The 20,691-nt window shown below is 36.8% G+C and overlaps 1 protein-coding gene across 6 annotated transcripts in view; it reads right to left on the bottom strand.

The window, feature by feature from the left end:
- The window catches only part of NBEA (neurobeachin), a 651,237-nt gene that overhangs the window by 26,519 nt on the left and 604,027 nt on the right, over window positions 1–20,691 (bottom strand). For all 6 annotated transcript variants that reach the window (XM_034665060.1, XM_034665062.1, XM_034665064.1 and 3 more), the window contains one exon: window positions 15,322–15,489. In XM_034665060.1, coding sequence (XP_034520951.1) covers window positions 15,322–15,489 — 168 coding nt within the window. The remainder of the gene's footprint in view (window positions 1–15,321; window positions 15,490–20,691) is intronic.

Genomic DNA, 20,691 nt, shown 5'->3' with positions numbered 1-20,691 from the left:
TGTTAGCATGTAATTTAAGTCAACAAAGAGAAGCACAATATTTACAATGGTCATTACTCTGTTACCATGCTAATTTTTCCCCTAAAATTGTGTGTAATTTGGTTGCACATAAAAGTGAAATACGAAACTCATTGCTGAGTGCTTAGGAATGCAGGTAAGGTGGTAGATGGCTCTCGACGCCGCGCTGCCACTAATCGCATCACTATCTACAAATCTCATTTATAAAGTACTTAAATTTAGCAATCTGTCTGCCTCGACTGCATTTCAAGAAAATGTTTATCTTAAAAATGTTTATTTTCAAATTTATTAGCAATATTAAACATGAATGCATCATTATCTGCCATATTTTAGCAATTGCATAAATGGGGCTTTGGTTCTTTTATTTGCAAAGGCAATAGGATGAATTATTAAATCTCTTTAAGTGCTGTCCAATTTTAATGTACCCATTTATTTGCACGGTGTCCACTCATATGCCAAGTGTGACTATTTAAGTAAATCGCAGTCACATAGATACCATCATACTTTATCTCCCCGGTGCAAGATTTACGATTATAAAAGAGGGAAGAGACCATTTCCGGTTAGGTTCACATCAGGAACAATAAACTCTTGAGAGTTACTTGAAAGATAAAAAAAATAGTAGTTTCATTGTTAACGTGGCCCTGGCTTGAAAATATCCACTACCTAGCTTAATATATCACGAACAGCTAAGGTCGCTCTAACAAGAGGTCCCCTGGCTTGTGTTCAGACTGCCCCCAGAAAGAGGACTGGGGTGGGGTGGGGAGGCAGGGTAAACACAGCTGAGTCGCTAGTCAGTGCCTGTACTCAGTAGGGAGCCTTTAAAAGGCCACAGAAGGACTAAATCCACAAAAACGCTCTGCTTGACTTGATTTTTGTTCCAAAAGGCAAGTATTAAAACTATACTCAAAAATCTTGGGAGACTCACTTTCCAGAAATCTGTGCAGTTCTCTTCAGTGGGCCTACCTCCGCTCCTTTTTGGACTGAGGCAGAGTACACACATGTATTTATTTTAAATGACTCTCGAATGGCATCAGGATAAATATTAAGCTGTGATCAAGTTAATACTGTGGATGTCACCCTCTCAACAAGACAGTCTATTCCCTACACTTAACATTTATTTATTCATTTATTTTTAATAATAAACTGAATCCCTCTTCCTTGTGATCCACATCACATGCCTTCATGACCTGAAAGTACTTACTCCAATATTTACCTTGTGGCTCTCTTGTAATCCTATCAGTAATTCCTTAACCTCTGATTTAAAAATACACAGATCTTTCTGATCTCGAAAAACCACACTGCCTCCTCTAAGTTCTATTTCTTGTCACTACCAACACGTTTCAATGGGGAGTGAGAACCCGCTGATTTTCTTCACCTCTCCCCCGTCCCGTGTTTTCTGTCCTCCCCCACTTTCAGAAAGTCATCAATGTCTTCTTTCTGTCAAGAGGGAGGAACTTTACATGGGAGGGTGTCTGGGGATAGACACAGCCCATTCTGTAATCTATGAAGCATAGCAGCTGAGAGCTTGTTCTGAGAACTACTCCCGATGTAGGAGAAAATGCCTCCCCTACATGCGAACCTTGGGCAGCATTCTAAATCCTTCCCAGACCCCCTAAAAATCATAATGAATGTCCTCCATATTCTAATAGCACTTCCCCCTCCCCATCATGAAATTCAATGCACAATTCTTTACATAGGTCTGTTTGCTCAGACTGTTGATCTTTGCAGGTCAAGGCTGTGACGTAGTCCTAAGAGTGTCCAAAAACACTCACTGACTATAGAAGTGGGGCAACGGTGGGACATTTGTGAAAAACTGAAAGGTAGCACAGAAAAGGAAAAGCACAGTAGTAGAGAATAATCGGGGCACTTTACTTGCACAGTTCAATACTGCAAAAAAATGACCCTAACGAACGTTGCTAGATGCTTACTCTATGCCAAGGGATAAGAAATCAGATACCAGCCTGCCCTCAGGAAGTTCTCAGCCCATGAGGACACAAGATGAGTAGTGATCAGGGCACATGGTAGGCAGAGCATCACGGTGGCGGCCAGCCCTGAGTGCGAGGGAGCCCAGGGCTTCCAGAAAAGGGACATGAGCTGAGGTCTGGATGTTAAGTAAGTATTGGCTAGTCGACAGCAAAAAAAGATCGTTGGAAATAGGATTTAAAAAAAATTCAACATATTTCTATTTTTCTACACATTGTTCTGTGTGGGTCCAAGAGACTTAATGCTAGTTTTCTTTATTCATGAAACATACTTATCGAACATCTACTATGGACTGGGTACCGTTTTAGATATTTGTGATACTCATCAACCAAAACAGAGATTTGGGCTCTTGCAGAGGTGAACATTCTAGCCAGGACGGCATAGGAGCTTACATTCAGCCAGATGTCACAAGCCAGCAGCCCTCGGGCTAGAATCAGCTCACAGGTATGGTTTTTATTTGAGCCAACATTTATAGGTCAGAAAATCTCATACAAGAAATTGGATTTTTTGGCTTCTCTCAAGAAACCCAGAAGAAGTGGTTCATCAGCATTCCTGCACAGCAACACCTGTCTAGTGCCAAGGCTCAGGGGCCCTTTTGTAACGCCCACCACTGGGACCCAGGCATGCACTGCCTCCTGGCCCGCTTCACCGGTTTCCTCCGTCTGACTCCTGCAGACTTCGGCATTTGTTAATCCTTTCATAATCTACTACCAAAACATTAATTTGTATTACAAGGAAGCTATCACCTTATAGATCGACAGTAGTCCTGCCCTCATCCCCAGGGTATATGGTCCAAGACCCCAAAGGCTGCCTGAAACTGTGGATAGTACTGAACACCTTACGTACGCTGTTTTTCCTATACATACATACCTATGATAAAGTTTAATGCATAAATTACACACGGTGAGAGATTAACAGCAATAACTGCTGATAAAATAGACCAATGATAATACACTGTAATAAAAGTTATGTGAATGTGGTCTCTCTCTCAAAATACCCTATGGTACGGAACTTACCTCTCTCCTTATGATGATGATGTGAGATGGTAAAATGTCTATCTGATGAGGGGCACCCGGGTGGCTCAGTCTGTTAAGTGTCTGTCTTTGGCTCAGGTCATGATCTCAGGGTCCTGGGATGGAGCCCTGCATCAGGCTCCCTACTCAGCGGGGAGTCTGCTTCTTCCTCTCCCTCTGCCCTGTGGACCCCGCCCCACTCGTGCTCTCTCTTTCTCAAATAAATAAAATCTTTTTTAAAAAAATGACTAACTGATGAGATGAAGTGAGGTAATGAGGTAGACACTACGACCTAACATTAAGTGACTGCTGACCTTCTGAGGCTAAGTCAGAATCACTGCTTCCAGAACATGACTGACCGCTGGTCACTGAAACCGTGGAAAGCACCGCACTTTCCACGGAAGCAAGAGTGAACTGATATTGAATGTGTGAACTCATGACTTTCATAATGTGTATGAGAGAAGAGTAAAGCTTGTGAAATAAGTCTGTCACTCTCACTTCATCGAATCTCAGATGTTATCCATTGTGAGAAGCGTCATTAATTTATATACTATTAAGAAATTTAAAAAATGTTGCCAATTAAACTATGATCCACTATTGATTGTAAGACACGCTGCGATTTGGAGTGTGGAGATGTGACAATGACAAGCATCTCAGAATCAGTAAGTGATTGTAACTTTTTACATAGAATAAACAGCACTAGAAGTCTTACACATTTCATTTAAATCTAGCATAGGTAATAGGCTTAAAACAGTAGATTTTTCAAACGAAATGTGACTGACAAAATCTTTGGTGTTTTACAAATAAGAAAGACCAGGTAAGGAGGGCATGTATTGCATGGTGCTGGGTGTTATACGCAACTAATGAATCATCGAACTTTACATCAGAAACCAGGGATGTACTGTGTGGTGACTAACCAAACATAATAAAAAAAAAAAAAAAAAAAAGAAAGACCACGTATTTATGGGTGGGCAACCCTTTAGTGGCATGACATGACAATACGGATCTGCTGGTACTTAAACAATATTCTTTCTTAGGCCTTTGTAATCACTGAATGTGGCATCTTAGACTAAAGCTGCTTTATATATACATATATACACATACATATGTGCATCCACTTTAATTAATTGAGCGTGTGTTTTCTCCCTTTTAACCAGCACTCCGATCAAGACAGAGGGCTTCGGCACGGAATTGGACCTTTCCACATCGTGGGCTGGTTGATGCCTACACGGGAGCACACCTGTGGGATGATTCCGTCCTCCTGCTGCTCCATAGCATTCTTCCCCCTGCCTCACCCTCTGCCAGGTTAATCACTATTTTGATGATAATTAAATTGCACCGTGAAAATTATCATCGATTATTTTTTCTTTTCTTGAACTTCTGATAAGTAAAATCATACAATACCTATTTGCATGTCTGCCTTTTTTTGACCAACACGTCTGTGAGATTCATCCCTGTTGTTCAGTGTATCAATGTTTTGTTGTTGTTGTTGTTGTTATGATAGTGTCCCACTGTATTCATCTACTGCAATCTGTCAATTCTGTCCATGGATATTTGGGCTGCTAATAGTTTCAGGTTATCACGAATAAAGTTGCCTAGAAAATTCTTTTGATAGAGGTGAGCAGTCATTTTTGTTGGGTGCATAACCTAGTATTGGCTTGCCAAGTTAGAGGGTAGGAATATTTTGTTTTACGGCCGAGTTGTTCTCCAAAGTGATTATACTGACGTGTATTTATTTGTATAAGTATCTGTGAAAGCAGAATGCAGTGGTCAAAGCTGTAAATAAAGTGATGATTCAGGCTATGTGATCTCTGAAGGTACTCATATGCTGAAACTCTTACACATCAAACTCAATTTTATCTCAGAAAATAATCATATAAGGAAATCCACTTTATTTCCTCACCAGGAATTGTTCACATAGGAATGAGAAGTAAGTTAGTTTCTTAAGAGTTCTACATTTTAATTGGTACATGGATTTTTACTTTTTCTTATAAAAACTATTTGGTTGAATACTGAGCAGTTACCATGTACTTAGCTTTTATTTTTCTCCCCAGCTAAGACCCATCAAGAAATAGGTAGATCATAAAATTAGGAAAAAAGTTTTTTTTTTTTTAAAACTTTGGAGGGNTAAACACTTTGGAGGGACTTCTAAAATATGGAATTTTTCAGCAGTAAGCAGAGAAATAAAGAAAAATGTGGCCTAAGTTACAAATAGCATCACAAAATAAGTAAACTTGAACAGTGACTTTCAGATTTCACTACACACAGAGGACACATAACTCAGTATTACCTGCTTATATGTAATATAAAGCTTCCATTAGGGGAAGTTCCTATTATGGAAAGTTTCCTGTTTTCCCCTCCCTACTTTCTTGTTAGGCCTGCTTTGTAAAATCCTCTAGGACCCACCTACCACGTAATAAAATTACCCACATTTTCATTAAGCTCTGTCTAGTCTTCTGTTACTCAAAGGTCAGAGCTAGGGGTACAGCTGTCTCATCTATGCCCTGCACAAAGGTGCCCAGTGGGGGGCAAATGAGGGATAGACGCTACCTCAAATGCTGAAGGAAGGAGCACCTTTTATTATTCATCCTTTTAATGAGGGTTTATTTTTTAATTTGCACAAAGGGGCCATATGTGTTAGCTATGGCTGTGACACAGACCTTATTCCTTTGACCTGCTGCACCTCTTGCTTAATTGCTTTTATCTCCTTCTTGCCTTCCCTCCCCACCCCCCAAAATTCTACCTCCTCTATAAATACAGATACATAGCTGGGATTAAATCCTCCAAAGAGGAAGTAAATATGCTGTGGTTTATGTGCATTATACGTATGCCTGTTTAATATGAAAGATTTCATAGCCAGGGTAAAACTACAAATGGCGACGGGTAAATGATAGTTCAGAATGATGTTCGGATTACTGATAAATTCAAAATATTCTAGAAGAAAGAAATTACTAGTTAGGTGAATAAGCATGCTTTCTCCATCCCCTTGGGTTTGCTAGTTATCTAGTGCACACACCCTCTGGTACCCAAGAGATAAAAACTTTGGTTAATCTTGTCTTTTCCATAATGCAAGTAAATTTAACCCAGATACATTTTCCTCCTGTAGAATCTTTACAACTTCTAGTCTTTTGTGTAAACGTAATTTAGTATTGTCTTTCTGATGAAATGTCATAAGGTCTAAGTGCCATGAGAAAGACAGTGTGAGGAAGCTAATAAGGTAAGCTGTCAAATGACCTAGTTCCTCCATTTTGCTTGGTTTGTGCCATCTTTTAAATTGTTTTCCAGAAAAGTCAGCATTTTATAAAGTACGACAGGTTGTGCTACCCACAAGGCAAATATCAGACTATGCTGAAATTCCTAGTTAATTATTGATAATTTTCAGAAAATTCAAGATAAAAATAGCAAAAGTGGATTCCTTGGGAACACAGAACAGGATTTTCTAAAAATTTCCTTAGGATCATGTTATCTCATTTTATAGCTCGTACTTAGCATGATTTTATTTTAATGCTTTAAAGTGGATATTCTTTTTTTTTTACCAGAAAATACACCTTTGACACACAATTAAAAATATATATGTGATTTTTATCATCTTTCTGTTCTACCTCCAATTCTGCCAATTCTATACCAAATAGGAAAAAAAAATGGAATTTTGAGAAGTCTGAAATGATAAGAGAAAAGATTACTTAATGGCAGACTGTGTTTTAACTGATATGCTTTTGCTTCTGGTTTATTGTTATAATAAAACAAGATCATATAAAGCATTACTTTTTAATGCTAGAAAAACAGGAGCAAAATAAATCAAGAAAATAATATCTGCACTTTATTATTTCTTGCTTTACAAACATTAAACTATATAAAAAATTAAAAATGCTATTTTATATTCAACCGCTTCTAGTTTTTCATAGAAACTACACAATAGAAGAACAAATGTGTTTCCTTTTAACAATCAGCTGCATTAAGGCTAAGTCTATACTAGCAAAATTACTAGAACATTTCAGCAAATACTTAACAGCTCAAGTAAAAACAGAACCACTTTGCCGTAACTATCAGACTATGTTAGACAACACTGAGGGAGAGGATTCTGATTGTTCATATACCTGCCCTCAGTGCTTGGTATTAATATTTTAGTATAAAACTAAAAGAAATAAAGAGGAGAATTATCCTCTTGCCAATTCCCATTTCTTCCTTGGACTGATGAGTTATCATGATGATATTACTTATCTGACTTAACAAATGAATGTGAACAGTGAATGTGAAAAGCAAGCACCATGCCCTTTGGATAAAAAAATGCTCTGTCCAGAACAGTTTTTCTTCAAATTAGGTCAGTGCCATTGGTGGCAGGCTCACTCAATTTTTATATTTAAAAATAAGTATAAGGTAATTCAGGTAGGAAAAGTACATGTATTTTAATGTGGCAGGTAGTGGCTGTTCACCCGCATGCCTTAAATAAATTTGCCTAACGCAGAGACTAACTCAGGGGGGACACAGAAGTGAGCTGGACCATCTTCCTTGCCCTCGGGGGGGGGGGGGAACCGGCCNCGGCCTGCCCGGAGACTGCATCCCTGCTACTCTCTTGCTCTGTTATCTTCCCACTCTTTTCGGCCAATGAGAGCTCAGGACAGGAGACAGGAAGGAGATGTAAAACTTATCCTATGGTTCTTCCTTGCCAGGTTCCAGTTCGGTGGTTGGCTGGGTTGCAGTCTTCCCTCTAAGGCCACAGCTCCACATCGTGGAGCCCACTGGAGCTCACTCTCATGACCCTGAGATCATGACCCTAGCCGACCCCAAGAGTCAGACGCTTAACCCACTGGGCCACCCAGGAGCCCCAGCAGATGATGTCTTAAGGATTCTTCCAGGTTTTTTGTTCTTTGTTCACTTTTGAATTGATCATTACATAGTACATAGAATCAGTACAATGTCCCTGCCAAATTCTCCCTGATTGAATCGATGTATACAAAGCAAACTCAATGCTGGCTGATTCAGGAAACGGAAGATGGGGGAAGGCAGTGGTGGAGGAGAAGGAAGGAAAGACAAGTTGTAATTTTCCTCACCACACAAAATAAGTTCACTTGGAGCATCTGATCATGGAAAGGAAATAATAATGAAAATAATAAAAGTTGAGAAGATTTGCCTGGAAGTGGAATGACATCAAGACAAAGGTTTACCAGGTGGTGGTATAAACATTACAAAATGAAATCATATATTTTCATTAGGCTAAATTCAAATTAAAAACAGTATTGCATGTACTTGGCAGAACAAAGTGCTCTTCTTTGATTTTGACATAAAGAGGAAACAGTAATTTAGATATACTATATTGAGATTTCAAATGGCTGTAAATAGGCTCATTATCAATATGTTTTAAACCTTTAAAAATGAGCTCTGAACATCTAACTGAAACGCTTAGGTATTTAGATTGAGTAATATCTACTTCAACAAATTGAAGCATGCAATATGTTTTGAATAATTGTTAATTTATGCTAAGGTAACAACTGTGTAATATAACTGAAATCTATGTTAATAGAAGATAAGGAAATCCCTTCCAGCTATTTCTATTACAAACAGCAGGCTGCAATTTTCACCCTTCCTCCTTGTGTAAAATATGACTTTAGATGCTTGTGAAAGCATTTGCTGTTAATTTCTGAAAATCAATAATTAGCACTTCTCAACACTATGCAATAAAAATAACACAAAGATGACAAAAAGCACATCTCACATAAATGACACACATCCCACTTCGACTCGCTGCATTATTTATGCTTTTCTAGTGGACGATTGATGACCATGGACTAGCTAAGGACTGCAGTAATTACAAGGAGAAAAGATAAACCTAAATTAAAGATTTATTCACTAATCAAAATTAAATATGTGTCATTAATTTTCTTGATACTAATTTCTATATAGAAACTTTAGTCACTGATTCTTTGCAATGCAGGCCTTATTGCTGGGGATGAGGAACACACAGACATATCTGACTCTATTCTCTTTTTCATTTTAAGGATCGGAATATTCTTCTTGTTCCCCAAATGATTCTTTAAGCTTAAAAGAATACCTAATGTAGATTTCCGCTCCCATAATTTAAAATGGAGGGGTTTTCTTTCTATTTTATTTTATTTTTTTTCTCTTTCAATTTGGCTTTTGAATTTGCTCACATTTTTAACTCAGTAAAACTTCCAGGAATTATAGGGGGAAAATGAAGATGTTTTTAAGAAATCTTTATCAGCCATTTTGTTGATCATTTGTTGCAATCACGTCTCAGAATAAATGCCCAGGAGAAAACCCCTGAATATTTCGCATATGAAGACAATTAGGCATCACGGCCCTTGTAAATGGACAACATTGTGCTACAACCCACTCAAGCGATCCACAAGGGGGGGTGTTGCTATCCATTGTCAGACAGAAGAAAGGAGTCAGAAATGGGGGAAGGAAAAGACAAGGGATAACAAATTCACAGAAAGAATAAGCAATGACCAGACAGCCATCAATGTCGTCACTACAAATACCTTAATTTACATCATTAGGATGAAAAGTGGGTTAATTTTTTCCTTATATATTTTATGAGTTCATCTTCTAGGAAAGCCAGCATTGTAGCTGTTTTGGTTAAAGACATGTCTGTCTTGTTGGTTCTTGACAGCCTTATCATGTCAGGTTTCTGTACTGGCAGGAATGGTCCAGCAAGAAAATAATGTGAAAACTGAAGGAATCTATGCTACTTCTTTTGGGCATATTCTCACTATAGCAGATCCAAAGGAATGCTTTGTTATCCCTGTCAGATCAAAGAAAGAGATAAACGCAGAAAATATAATCTAAGAAGACCAAGAAATATTAGTAACAGAAAAATTAGACTAAAAATGCCACACTTTTATAACTACTGGCAATATTAAAATTTAGCATTGAACGCTTTAATATTTCCAGCATAGATGAATGTGTATGTATGCATAAATAAATATTGCATGGCCCATATGTTCTAATAGTTTGCCAGCAAAATAGTCTTTTGTGATAGGTTTGTGTATATACCTCTCACTGTTGAAATCATTTAAGTCATTTTTCAGTTTGGTAGTGTTGACTGTACATATGATGATATAGAGAAATGAATTATTAAAACAAAAGTTCTTCCAAGATATTTCATTTAATTATGCTTTTAGGTAATAATAACTAATGTCCATGTAGTGCTTTATGGTTTACAAAGTATTTTCCCATATCTTTTCTCATATGCTCCTCAAATAACAGACCTATGAGTTAGGTATCATTTGTGTTATCCTTTTATAGGTAGGAAAACTAAGGTACATAAAAGTAAAGGGAGTCACTCAATGTCTCAAATTGTAATGACTGGCTGTGATAAAACCTATTACCTGGTTTCTACCTTTCTATCATATTTTATTGCCGATTACATACCATATAATCATACTCTAAGGCAGACAGGCTTGAGTAATTATATCCATGATCGGAATAGTGATCCACTTTAGAAACAACTTTAGAATGAAATGTTTTTCACTAATCATAAGAGTACAGCAAAAAAAAAATTCATGACATTTAATTTGTAATCTCTACTAACCAACTATTGACTATGGCTAGTGCCTTTGGAACTCTTGAAGACAGACAAAACAAGTTTCTCTGCAAAGTGGTTAAAATAAACAATGAACGAAATGGCTGAGAAAGATTTCTTTCTTTCTTTTTTTTTTTTAGAGAGAGACAGAGTGCAAGTGAAGGGGGGCGGTCAGAGGGAGAGAGACAATCTTAAGCAGGCTCCGCACCCAGCGCTGAGCCAGATGCAGGGCTCGATCTCATGACCCTAAGATCATGAGCTGAAATCAAGAATTGGACACTTAACCACCCAGGCACCTCACTGAGAAAGATTTCTTAAAATTTCCCATGTAATTCCTGGTTTTACTGAGTTGAGGATTTTAAGAAATTCAAAAACACAAACAGAATAGAAAGAAAAACCTTACAGGTTGAATTAGTGAAATGGGAATACACATTAGGTGTCCCTCATTTTTAAGAATCATTTTGAAAGTAAGAAGAGTATCATCTCCAAAACTAGGAAGTATTAGTAAATACTGTTATTTTAAAATTCCTAGAAAGTAATGGGACTAAAGCAACCCTGAATTGAGAATCAGGAGACCTCACCTAAATCTGACTCTGATGCTACATAGACGGGTGTCCTTGGAAAAATTATTTAATAAGACTTTTGGCCTAGATTAATGGTTTTTAACTGAGGATGTATGGGAAAGACCTGAAAAGGTTTTTGTTTTTGTTTTTCAAAATAAAGCTGCTTCAACCCTTTCCCTGGCTATCCTGAGATGCCCATAGGATGGAGAGTGGGACAGGGGATAGGGAGTTAGATGGGGTTAGATGGATACGGCAGGTGTATTTGAAAATAGTTGAGGGCTGGGCATATAGAAGACCATTAGAGTTAAAAATTCAAAACTAGGTAATAGGTACATGGGAGTTTCATCACACCATTCTCACTACTTTTGTAGGATGGGGAGAAAAGCTTTCCAGATCTCCTTATACACCTTTAGTAGACAGTGCTTCTTAAACTTTAATGTCTCAGACGAGTCACTGGGGATCTCCTTAAATGCATGTTCTGATTTAGTAGGTTGGGAAGGCCTGAGAGTCTGAAGTTCTCAGAAGTTCCCAGGTGATGGTGTCACTGTTGGTATGGACCACATTTGAGTAGAAAGGAGTTAGAACACCCTGGGACCAGATAATTACTAACTAGAATATTCTATTTTCTCAGCCCGTCATAGGATGGAGTTTCTTGGCCATCATTTGGTAAGTAAAAATATAAAGCAAATCACATCATTTTTATTAATATGTAAAAATGGTAAGAAAGAATATTCATTACCATGCTTAAAATTACTGCTCCAATAGTCAGTTGAGCTCATCTATGAAATAATGTGTCTAGAAGATTATGATGTAAGCCAAGACTTAAGACAATTTAAATAATATCTAATATCCAACAGATCTAGTGTTTACATATTAAGAAGAGCTTTGTACCAGAACTGTTCTGTCATGTTTCTGCCCAGAGGCTGTCATGATAAAGTTTATTATCAGTTACTGCTTTACAAGTATAAAATAAGTTAAGCTGTCATATTTTTCTCAGGCAAAGATCCTAAGCTGTCAAAGAATGTCAATTTTAAATCTGACATAGAGAAGAAAATTATCTGTTATTCTGACCTCTAATTTCTTGACATTTTAATGCCATAATTGCTGTGGTTAGTGCTGCTTCATGATTTCACCTGTCAAGGAAGAATGAATCAATAACCTTAAGCCATTTCTCAAATCTTAGCCCTAATTTCAAAGCTCAAAGTTATAGGCAGATTGCAGGATATATATATATATATATATATATATGTATATTTACAAAAGGGACATATATTGATATTCACATATTAAATATTTATTGTTTAAATCAGTGTTTAATTTAAGCATCAAAAAATCATCTTCCTTAGGCTAGCTGGAGGTTAGTATAACTATAACCTTCCTTTGGTTTTATTTATGTGAAATGTAATGATCTTAGTATTTAAAAAATACGAAGACAAACATTATCGAGCAAAAGAAATTCATTGAGCTAGATAAGAGGGCTAACATTTTGAACACTGCTTTTTCCAAGAGTTTGTGTCCAACCATTCAGGTAGGTATCAACTTTCTCAAGTCATGGTACCATAGCACAGACCTCTGGGATCTCAACATTGACATTTTCATAAAAGATGTTGTGCCTCCCAGAGGACCCCCTCACAGGGGAAATGTATACGTAAGGAGGTATAAATGGCTACCAAATAGTGAATATACTGCACTTCATTCCTCTTATCTACAGAGTTTATGGCGTGACAGTAGATGCTAAGCGCTGTTTAGGTTGGCAAATGTACTTCACATATTATCCCTCCTTTATAGAGAGAGCAGTTGAAGTAGAGGGAGATCAAACGTCTGGGCAGCATTACATAGCTCACAGATTTTAGGTGGGTTCTCATCTACTGAGGGTTCCTAAACAATATTGCAGTATGTTTTGCGGAATATGTTAGTTTGTGGGGTACAGGAGATAAGGGGGGGAGTGGGGAGAAGGACAGTTAACTCATGTCCCTTGATATCATTTAATCTGCTATGGCTGCAACATAATAAGCAGTTTCTTAGCGGTCTTAAGGAGATAAAATATCTTTCTAAGCAGTCTTGAGTTGACACAGGTCCACAGGGTCAGAGATAATGTCTCTCTCTGCTGGTGTGTGCTTGGGCCTCTGCTGGCTGGTGGAAGGAAGGTAACTGTGTTCCAGGTACATGCTCTCTTAGGGAATATTCTGAGAACAGACATCAGAGTTTTTGGGTCAGGGAGGCAGGTGAGGAACTGGGGTAGGAGGACATATCTATCATAGAATAACTCTGGGAGTTTCTCTAGTGAAACCTCAGCATTCAGCAATTATGTGCTCAGCATGAGAATGCTAGAAAGAGAGAGTCTTGAACTCAGGCCCCCTAGTGCTTGGCGGTCTACCTCACTGTGAAGGAATCAGGGGCAGTAACATATTGTTCAGACCATCTACATAACAAGCGAACATCATGGCTGAATCACTCCCATCCAATAAAAACTTTTTAAAAATTATACATTTTCATGTAATGTTTCATTAGGAAGTCCTATAATTTGATAATTAAGGCCCATACATAGTTTTTTTTCCCCCACTGTCCAAAGCAATGGTGTGATATTTCACAGAAGCAGGTATTTTTATAGAATTCAAATAAGAAGCAACAATATCTATGTAAAGAAAGTCTCAATTCTAATTCCATCTTCTTTTTATTCTCATTTATCATTTTATTTACTCTCATTTAAATATGAGAAATCTGCTATTTTTCTGTCCATTTTAATGCTGTCTTGCACTTTCACGAGATATGCTTAAAATATTGTATTTTCCCCAAGAGGATCAAGGACAGAACGCTCTAATGGGTAAAATGTAAGATGAGATACTCAGGAACAAAAAGGCTGATGGTATTTAAAAGTCAAAAACCAATTTGAAGGTGGTCTTGGGTTAAGAGATAAGCTACTCCAATTGTTTTTTTGATTCTAAAGGTATTGGTTCTAAAAAGAGAATATAATTTGTAAGGTGTTTACAGAACCAGGCAAAGGTATATTGTGAAAATAGTAATTAAGCTCAGAATTATCTCCTATAAAATAATCTGATTACAGTTTGTACAGCACTAAATCAGGTGAGTATAATGGTTTGCAGAGAAAATCCCTTCTTTCACCCATGACTTCCATAATATCCGGCTTCTCTCTCATTCGTTCGTTCTCTGTCCCCATCCCCTTCTCCTAGTTTCAGGCACTAATCCATTTCCTCGCACATACATGATATAACACTGCACCTAATGACGTGCTTACAATGTGTTCTCTGATTATTTAGCCCTCAGGGTCCAATGAGCACCGATCTCAAGCCTCTCCCCTCTCTTCTCTGCTTGAAGCCATACAAATGGAGCCATTTTGTTTTTGTAGAGGTATGTAAGAAATAACTTTATGGATGCAAATTCTTCTTGTAGAGCTTTATTTCCCAAATCTACAAGTTTTCCACCTCTAAAATTAAAAGTAAAAAAATAAAACAAGCATTCCACTGACGGGAAACGTAGCCACAATTGCTTGTTTTGCACACAGCAGATGGCCGCTATAGCACGGAATGGAGGCTGGGACGTGGCTTCCTGGCAGCGACACTTACCCAGCAGCTGTTGCTCCTTTACTCTTTCACCTATCTGAAGTCATTTTGTGCAGTGTGGAAGTGATTTAAATAATATTTTATATGAATATTTTCAGTAAAAATACTTATGCACACAGTAGAGCACATAATTCCCAACTGTTAGCTATAAACTTTCAGGGTAAGAACATACAGGAATAAAAATACTCTACCCTCATCTATTTTATCAATGCAGTTTTTGAAAATTCTGTCTGGAAGTCTGTAATTTTGCTTTTATTAAGAAAATATATACTGGCAGCTTATTTTAATGTGAACAATTCTTATTCAAATATTCAACTAGGTTTCATTAATAACACCCACAGAGCATTACGCATTTTAATGAAGATGCTGAAATAAAACAAGTAAAGTAGGGATATTGAAGTGCATTATATGTGTCTACAGTTCAAAAGAGAAGAACACAGTGGTCTCATTACTTGGTTTTGACATATAATACTCATTTTTCTACATTTGTCAAAACGCTGAAATTTATGTTTCATAAAAGTTTATGTTGAAAAGAAATTTATACAGAAAGAGACGGAAAGCCAAATTTGTGTTTGAGAGATGACAGAAATCATTGGAATAATATGGGACTTAACACCTACCTCCCTGAGCACAGGGTCAGTGATACTATCCAGGTTCACAGAGCCTTCATAGGTTAAGTAGTGAAAAACATTCAGAGCACGGACTGCTTCTGGTCCTCGCTGTTTGTAGCCAAATATAAGGTCAATCCACTGATGGAGTTGGCAAGAAACAAATTCACTTTCCAGGGCCTGCAATGAATGAGTCAAGAAAGAAATAAGAGACTATACAAACTTAGCAAATCTCCCTTTTTCTTACTTTGAAATATTCTATGTAAAGAAGTACGATATGTTCTTTGCATTACTATATTTTATCTATATGTATGAGATGTCCTGTTCCTAGAAATGGCAAAATAATAAAACACAGACCTGAATGAAAATGTTCTCTTTCTAAAATGCTTAACTTCCTTGCGGCTCCATTATATTTAGCTTATGATTTTTAATATTACATAGGTTTCTTAAAAAGACACATTCACGTTTAAAACAAAACTAATTTGAAGTACCTGTTTTAATTTTACAATAATTTCTCATTTCTTTTATTTTTTTTAAAAGATTTTATTTATTTATTTGACAGAGATAGAGACAGCCAGTGAGAGAGGGAACACAAGCAGGGGGAGTGGGAGAGGAAGAAGCAGGCTCATAGCAGAGGAGCTAATGTGGGGCTCGATCCCATAACGCCGGGATCACGCCCTGAGCCAAAGGCAGACGCTTAACCGCTGTGCCACCCAGGCGCCCCCTTATTTCTCATTTTTAAACATTAGTTTAAAATTAAACAATTTCATTAGAAACTTTGATATACACTTATTTTCCTGCTTAAAGTCTTCAAATTTATCATTACACTACCAAAAGGGGATGCCTTCCTTTGGCTACAAATGAACTCTTGCTTTTACACAGTCTAGGAATCACTGGGCATTTTACATGTTTGCTAGCTAGTAGGAAATGAATGCAAATTACTGACAGTCAATGTCCATACTAAGCTTCCATAAAGGGTCAGAAAAAAAAGAAGGCCTTTTCATTTCCTAAGAAGACATCATAAGCTTCCTGGAGGTATCCTGACATGTGGGCATGGAGTTCTGCTCATACCTGTGACACGAATAGTGCCGATTACTGTACAGTTCTCTATGTCTCTCACTTATTGCATCCACTTGTCATCAGTTTCTTATTGATTTTAAGAGCACACTGATTTCAGCAACATGAACAAAAGCTGTAGAGCTAGCTTCTTAAATTTCAACTAAGTGTAGCCATATTAAACAATTTTCTTAATTACAGCTGTAACTAGATATGTGAATGAAGTCATTCTCTGGCTTAATGACCCTGATTTCCAAGGCGTTGACACCAATTTGGAATAACTTAATTAATAAATGATTTCTTAAATCAGCCCTTTGATAATTATATTTATTTTTTAGTCTATAAAATATCTGAATGATACTTTGCAACTTTCCGTGTGATCACATTTTACTAGTAATTTTATTTCCCTCAACCTCTTGATTTATTTCTTCTATAAGTTTCAGTGTTTCACTTACACCAATTATTGCGGATGTTTCCCATTCATAAACATAAACAATTAGACTTCATTAAAAGGTAGCTTCTGTACTGAAACTAAACAGAATTCTATATTCCGTATCTTAGTAGTATTGACATAACAGTTCAGACTAGAATACAGAAGACTAAAATATAAGAAAGATGTTGGTTAAAATTTTACACTGATTATGTCAATAATGTTGGTTTGGTCGATGTGTATAAATGATTCTGTAAGTGCAGGGTAACTAGTTAAAAAGAAAAAAAGTCAGTCTAATTATTTAGTAATGTTTTCAGTGCTTGTTGCAATAAATGAAAGGATGAAAACTGAAAAATTACGGAGTAGCTATTGTCCAAATGTATTCATGGGAATTCAAAATAGTAGTGAAGTCAGATACATTAATTAAAGAAGATTTTAGGGGCGCCTGGGTGGCTCTGTCGGTTGGGTGACAGACTTTTGGTTTTGGCTCAGGTCATGATCTCATGGGTTCTGAGATCTAGCCCCACCAATGGTTACCTGCTCAGCGGGGAGTCGGCTTGAAGATTCTCTCCCTCCCCCCCACTCTCACACGCTCTCTCTCAAATACATAAATAAATCTTTAAAAAAATAAATAAAGGAAGATTTTACCAACACCATCACATAATCAGTTAAGCAGCAACCATTTCAAACAAATTTTATTTATACCCCCAGACATATTTGGAAAGTATTGATGAAATTTATTATTATTCTGTTAGAGTAAAATAATTATTGAATAAAATGCCAATGCAGTTGTGAGAGGTACAGGGAATAATGACTTTTCACTAATTTGAATTTTAAAAATAGATTCGTTCTCTTTTATCTCCATCCACTACTTCCATTTCCCTCCTCCGCCAGAGGCAACATCTGTAATGTATTTGATGTTTCTCCTTTTGTTTGCATGTGTTTTTATAAAATATTACTATATGTATGTATACATATTTGTGTATGTATTTTTGATTCATAAAAATGGTACGGGGTTATAGATTTCATTTAGTTTCTTACTTATTCCAGGTAGCATTGCTTTTTAAGATCAGCCTATGTCGCTGCGTGTATGGGAAATCCATTGCTTCTAGTGGCCTAACAGAACTGCCCCCAGCAATGAGCACTAGACTGCCTCTAACTCCCTACGACACAATGCTGTGATGAATGTCCTCTCTTGCCTCTCTTTTTGGGTCTTTGTGAGAATTTCTCTGGGACTCATAAGCTGGAGCAGGACTGCTGTGTCCCTGAAGTGGATGTGTACAGACTTAATGACTCAGTGGTCATCAGTGCCCAGCTGTGTCTCCACTCCCTCCAGCAGTGCATGTAAGATTCTGTATGTCCACAACCCATTGACTCTTAATATGATCCAGATTTCTAATTTAGCCAGTGTAATAATGAAACAATATCTCATTGTTTTAATTTGTATTCCTCTGATTAATAAAGAATTTGACATCTTTTTAATACAGGCTTTTGGGTTTCTTCTGTAAATTTCTTGTTCACATCCTTTGCTCATCTTTTTATGGAGCTTCCTGTCTTTGTGTTGTTATTTTGCAAAAGTTCTTTATATATTTTAGGTAATAGTTCCTTGTTGGTTTTAAACGTTGCAAATGCATGCTCCCAAATGTCATGTCTATGAACTTTTATCCATGTTGTTCTTTGTTGAATATTCTTAATTTTGAGCTAATCAACTATTTTTTTCTCTTTGTTTTTATGCTCTTGGGATTTTGTTTTGAAATTACAAAGATAACTTTCTATAATTTTGATGTATTAGCTTTATATTTATGGTTTTACTTTTCATATATTCATCTTTAATTCACCTAGAGTCTACTTTCACTCGTATGTGATATTAAATAGGGATCCAGTATTATTTTTGTTTATATAGTAAGTCAGTTTTTCCAGTGCCGTCTATTAAATAAACACACCTTTCCTCAGCCATCATTAGTGTGTGTATATGTGAAACAAAGCTATAAAACTGCTAGTATTTACAGATATGATAATCCACCTAGAAAAAGCAATACAATCGGCAGCCAACTTATTACAACTAATAAAAGGGTTGCAAGGTACCTTTTTCTTTCTTTCTCTCCTATCATCCCTCCCTCTTTCCTTCCTTCCTTTCTCTTTTCCCTATCCATCNAGACTTTATTTATTTATTTGACAGAGATAGAGACAGCCAGCGAGAGAGGGAACACAAGCAGGGGGAGTGAGAGAGGAAGAAGCAGGCTCCTAGCAGAGGAGCCTGATGTGGGGCTCGATCCCATAACGCCGGGATCACGCCCTGAGCTGAAGGCAGACGCCTAACCGCTGTGCCACCCAGGCGCCCCGCCACTGATTTTTTTTTTAAAAATTATTTATTTATTTATTTGACAGAGAGAGAGGCAGTGAGAGAGGGAACACAAGCAGAGGGAGTGGGAGAGGGAGAAGCAGGCTTCCCGCTGAGCTGGGAGCCCAATGCAGGGCTTGATACCAGAACGTTGGGATCAGGACCTGAGCCGAAGGCAGACACTTAAGGACTAAGCCACCCAGGCGCCCAAAAAATGCCACTGATTTAAGTTGATTTTGTTTCTGGCAAGTCTTATTAGTCATAGCTTCTTTATTTTTTTTTATAGAATTCTTATAGAATTGTTCTTAACTTTGAGGACTACATTAAACAATAGTGGTGATATGAAGCACCTTTGTCTTTTTCCTAATCTTAAACAGTTTTTTTGTAACACAAATATACAAACTCACAAATTTATATATATGTATATATATACATACACATATATATAACACATATATATATATACACACATTCACACATTACATTATATATATACACACTCACAAATATTACATATCTATATATATAATTTGGGGGTTGTTAGGTAATATTTTATATAGAATTTTTGTATTTATGTCTATACATGAAATGGCCCTATTTTTTAATTCTTTTTTTCTCCCTTTAACTGCTTTTGGAATCAAGATCACAGTAGCCTAATGAATGGCTTGCCATGTTTTCTGCAAATACTTCCTAAGAAATGACTTTATTACTTCTTGAAATTTTAGTAGAATTTACCTGCAAAATAATATGGCCTTGGATAATTTGGAGATGGAAGATTTTACCATTTAAATTTAAGGCTTTTAAGTCTCTATTTCTTTTGGTGCCAATTCCAACTTTTTATATATTTTTCTCAGTATTTATTTCATCTCAGCTTAAAAAATTATTAGTTCATATTTGTTTACAATCATCTTTAATTCAATTTAAAAAATCTCTAAGTCTGTAGTTATTTATCCTATCCTATTCTATATGTTAGAGAGGCAGCAGAGTGAATCAATGAACAATTAATTGTTTAAATAATTTTGCCCTAGGTTTTTTTTTTCGGGGGGATTATAAAATTAAATGACAAAGAAATAAGGTAGCAGATTCAACAGATAATGTCTTATAGACTGTCTTGCTAGTCACTGTGCGGAGAACAAAGAAAATCCAGTTAGAACATCTAAAAGCCAACCCTGATTCTAAATCAAATGCATACCTGAGAATCGAATTTTAGATACCCCATAATGAAAGCATAAAGACCGATCTCAAGCTGAAGCTTGACACTGAGACTTACCTGTACTCTAAGTAGTATCAATCTATTACTGAAACATGCTATCTGCTTATATGTTCTTTACAGAACTATGTTTTCTAGTACAAACCCATTTTGGACTCTGAAACAAGATTTTATTGCAAATACTTACAATGGAAAAATATAAAGAAATACTTGATTACTAAGCTATTAGGGTTATAATGGTCTTAATAGCTTTCTTTACCCTCTACTTGCATATCTAAAAGCAGAAGCAATTGCTTTAAGCCTAGATAAACCAATTCCCAATCCATAATTCTACCCTGGGGATCT

This window comes from Ailuropoda melanoleuca, chromosome 7 (genome assembly GCF_002007445.2).
Source record: "Ailuropoda melanoleuca isolate Jingjing chromosome 7, ASM200744v2, whole genome shotgun sequence".
Taxonomy (NCBI): domain Eukaryota; kingdom Metazoa; phylum Chordata; class Mammalia; order Carnivora; family Ursidae; genus Ailuropoda; species Ailuropoda melanoleuca.
Note: the sequence above shows the minus strand (reverse complement) of the source record. Positions and strands in the feature narration are given on the sequence as shown.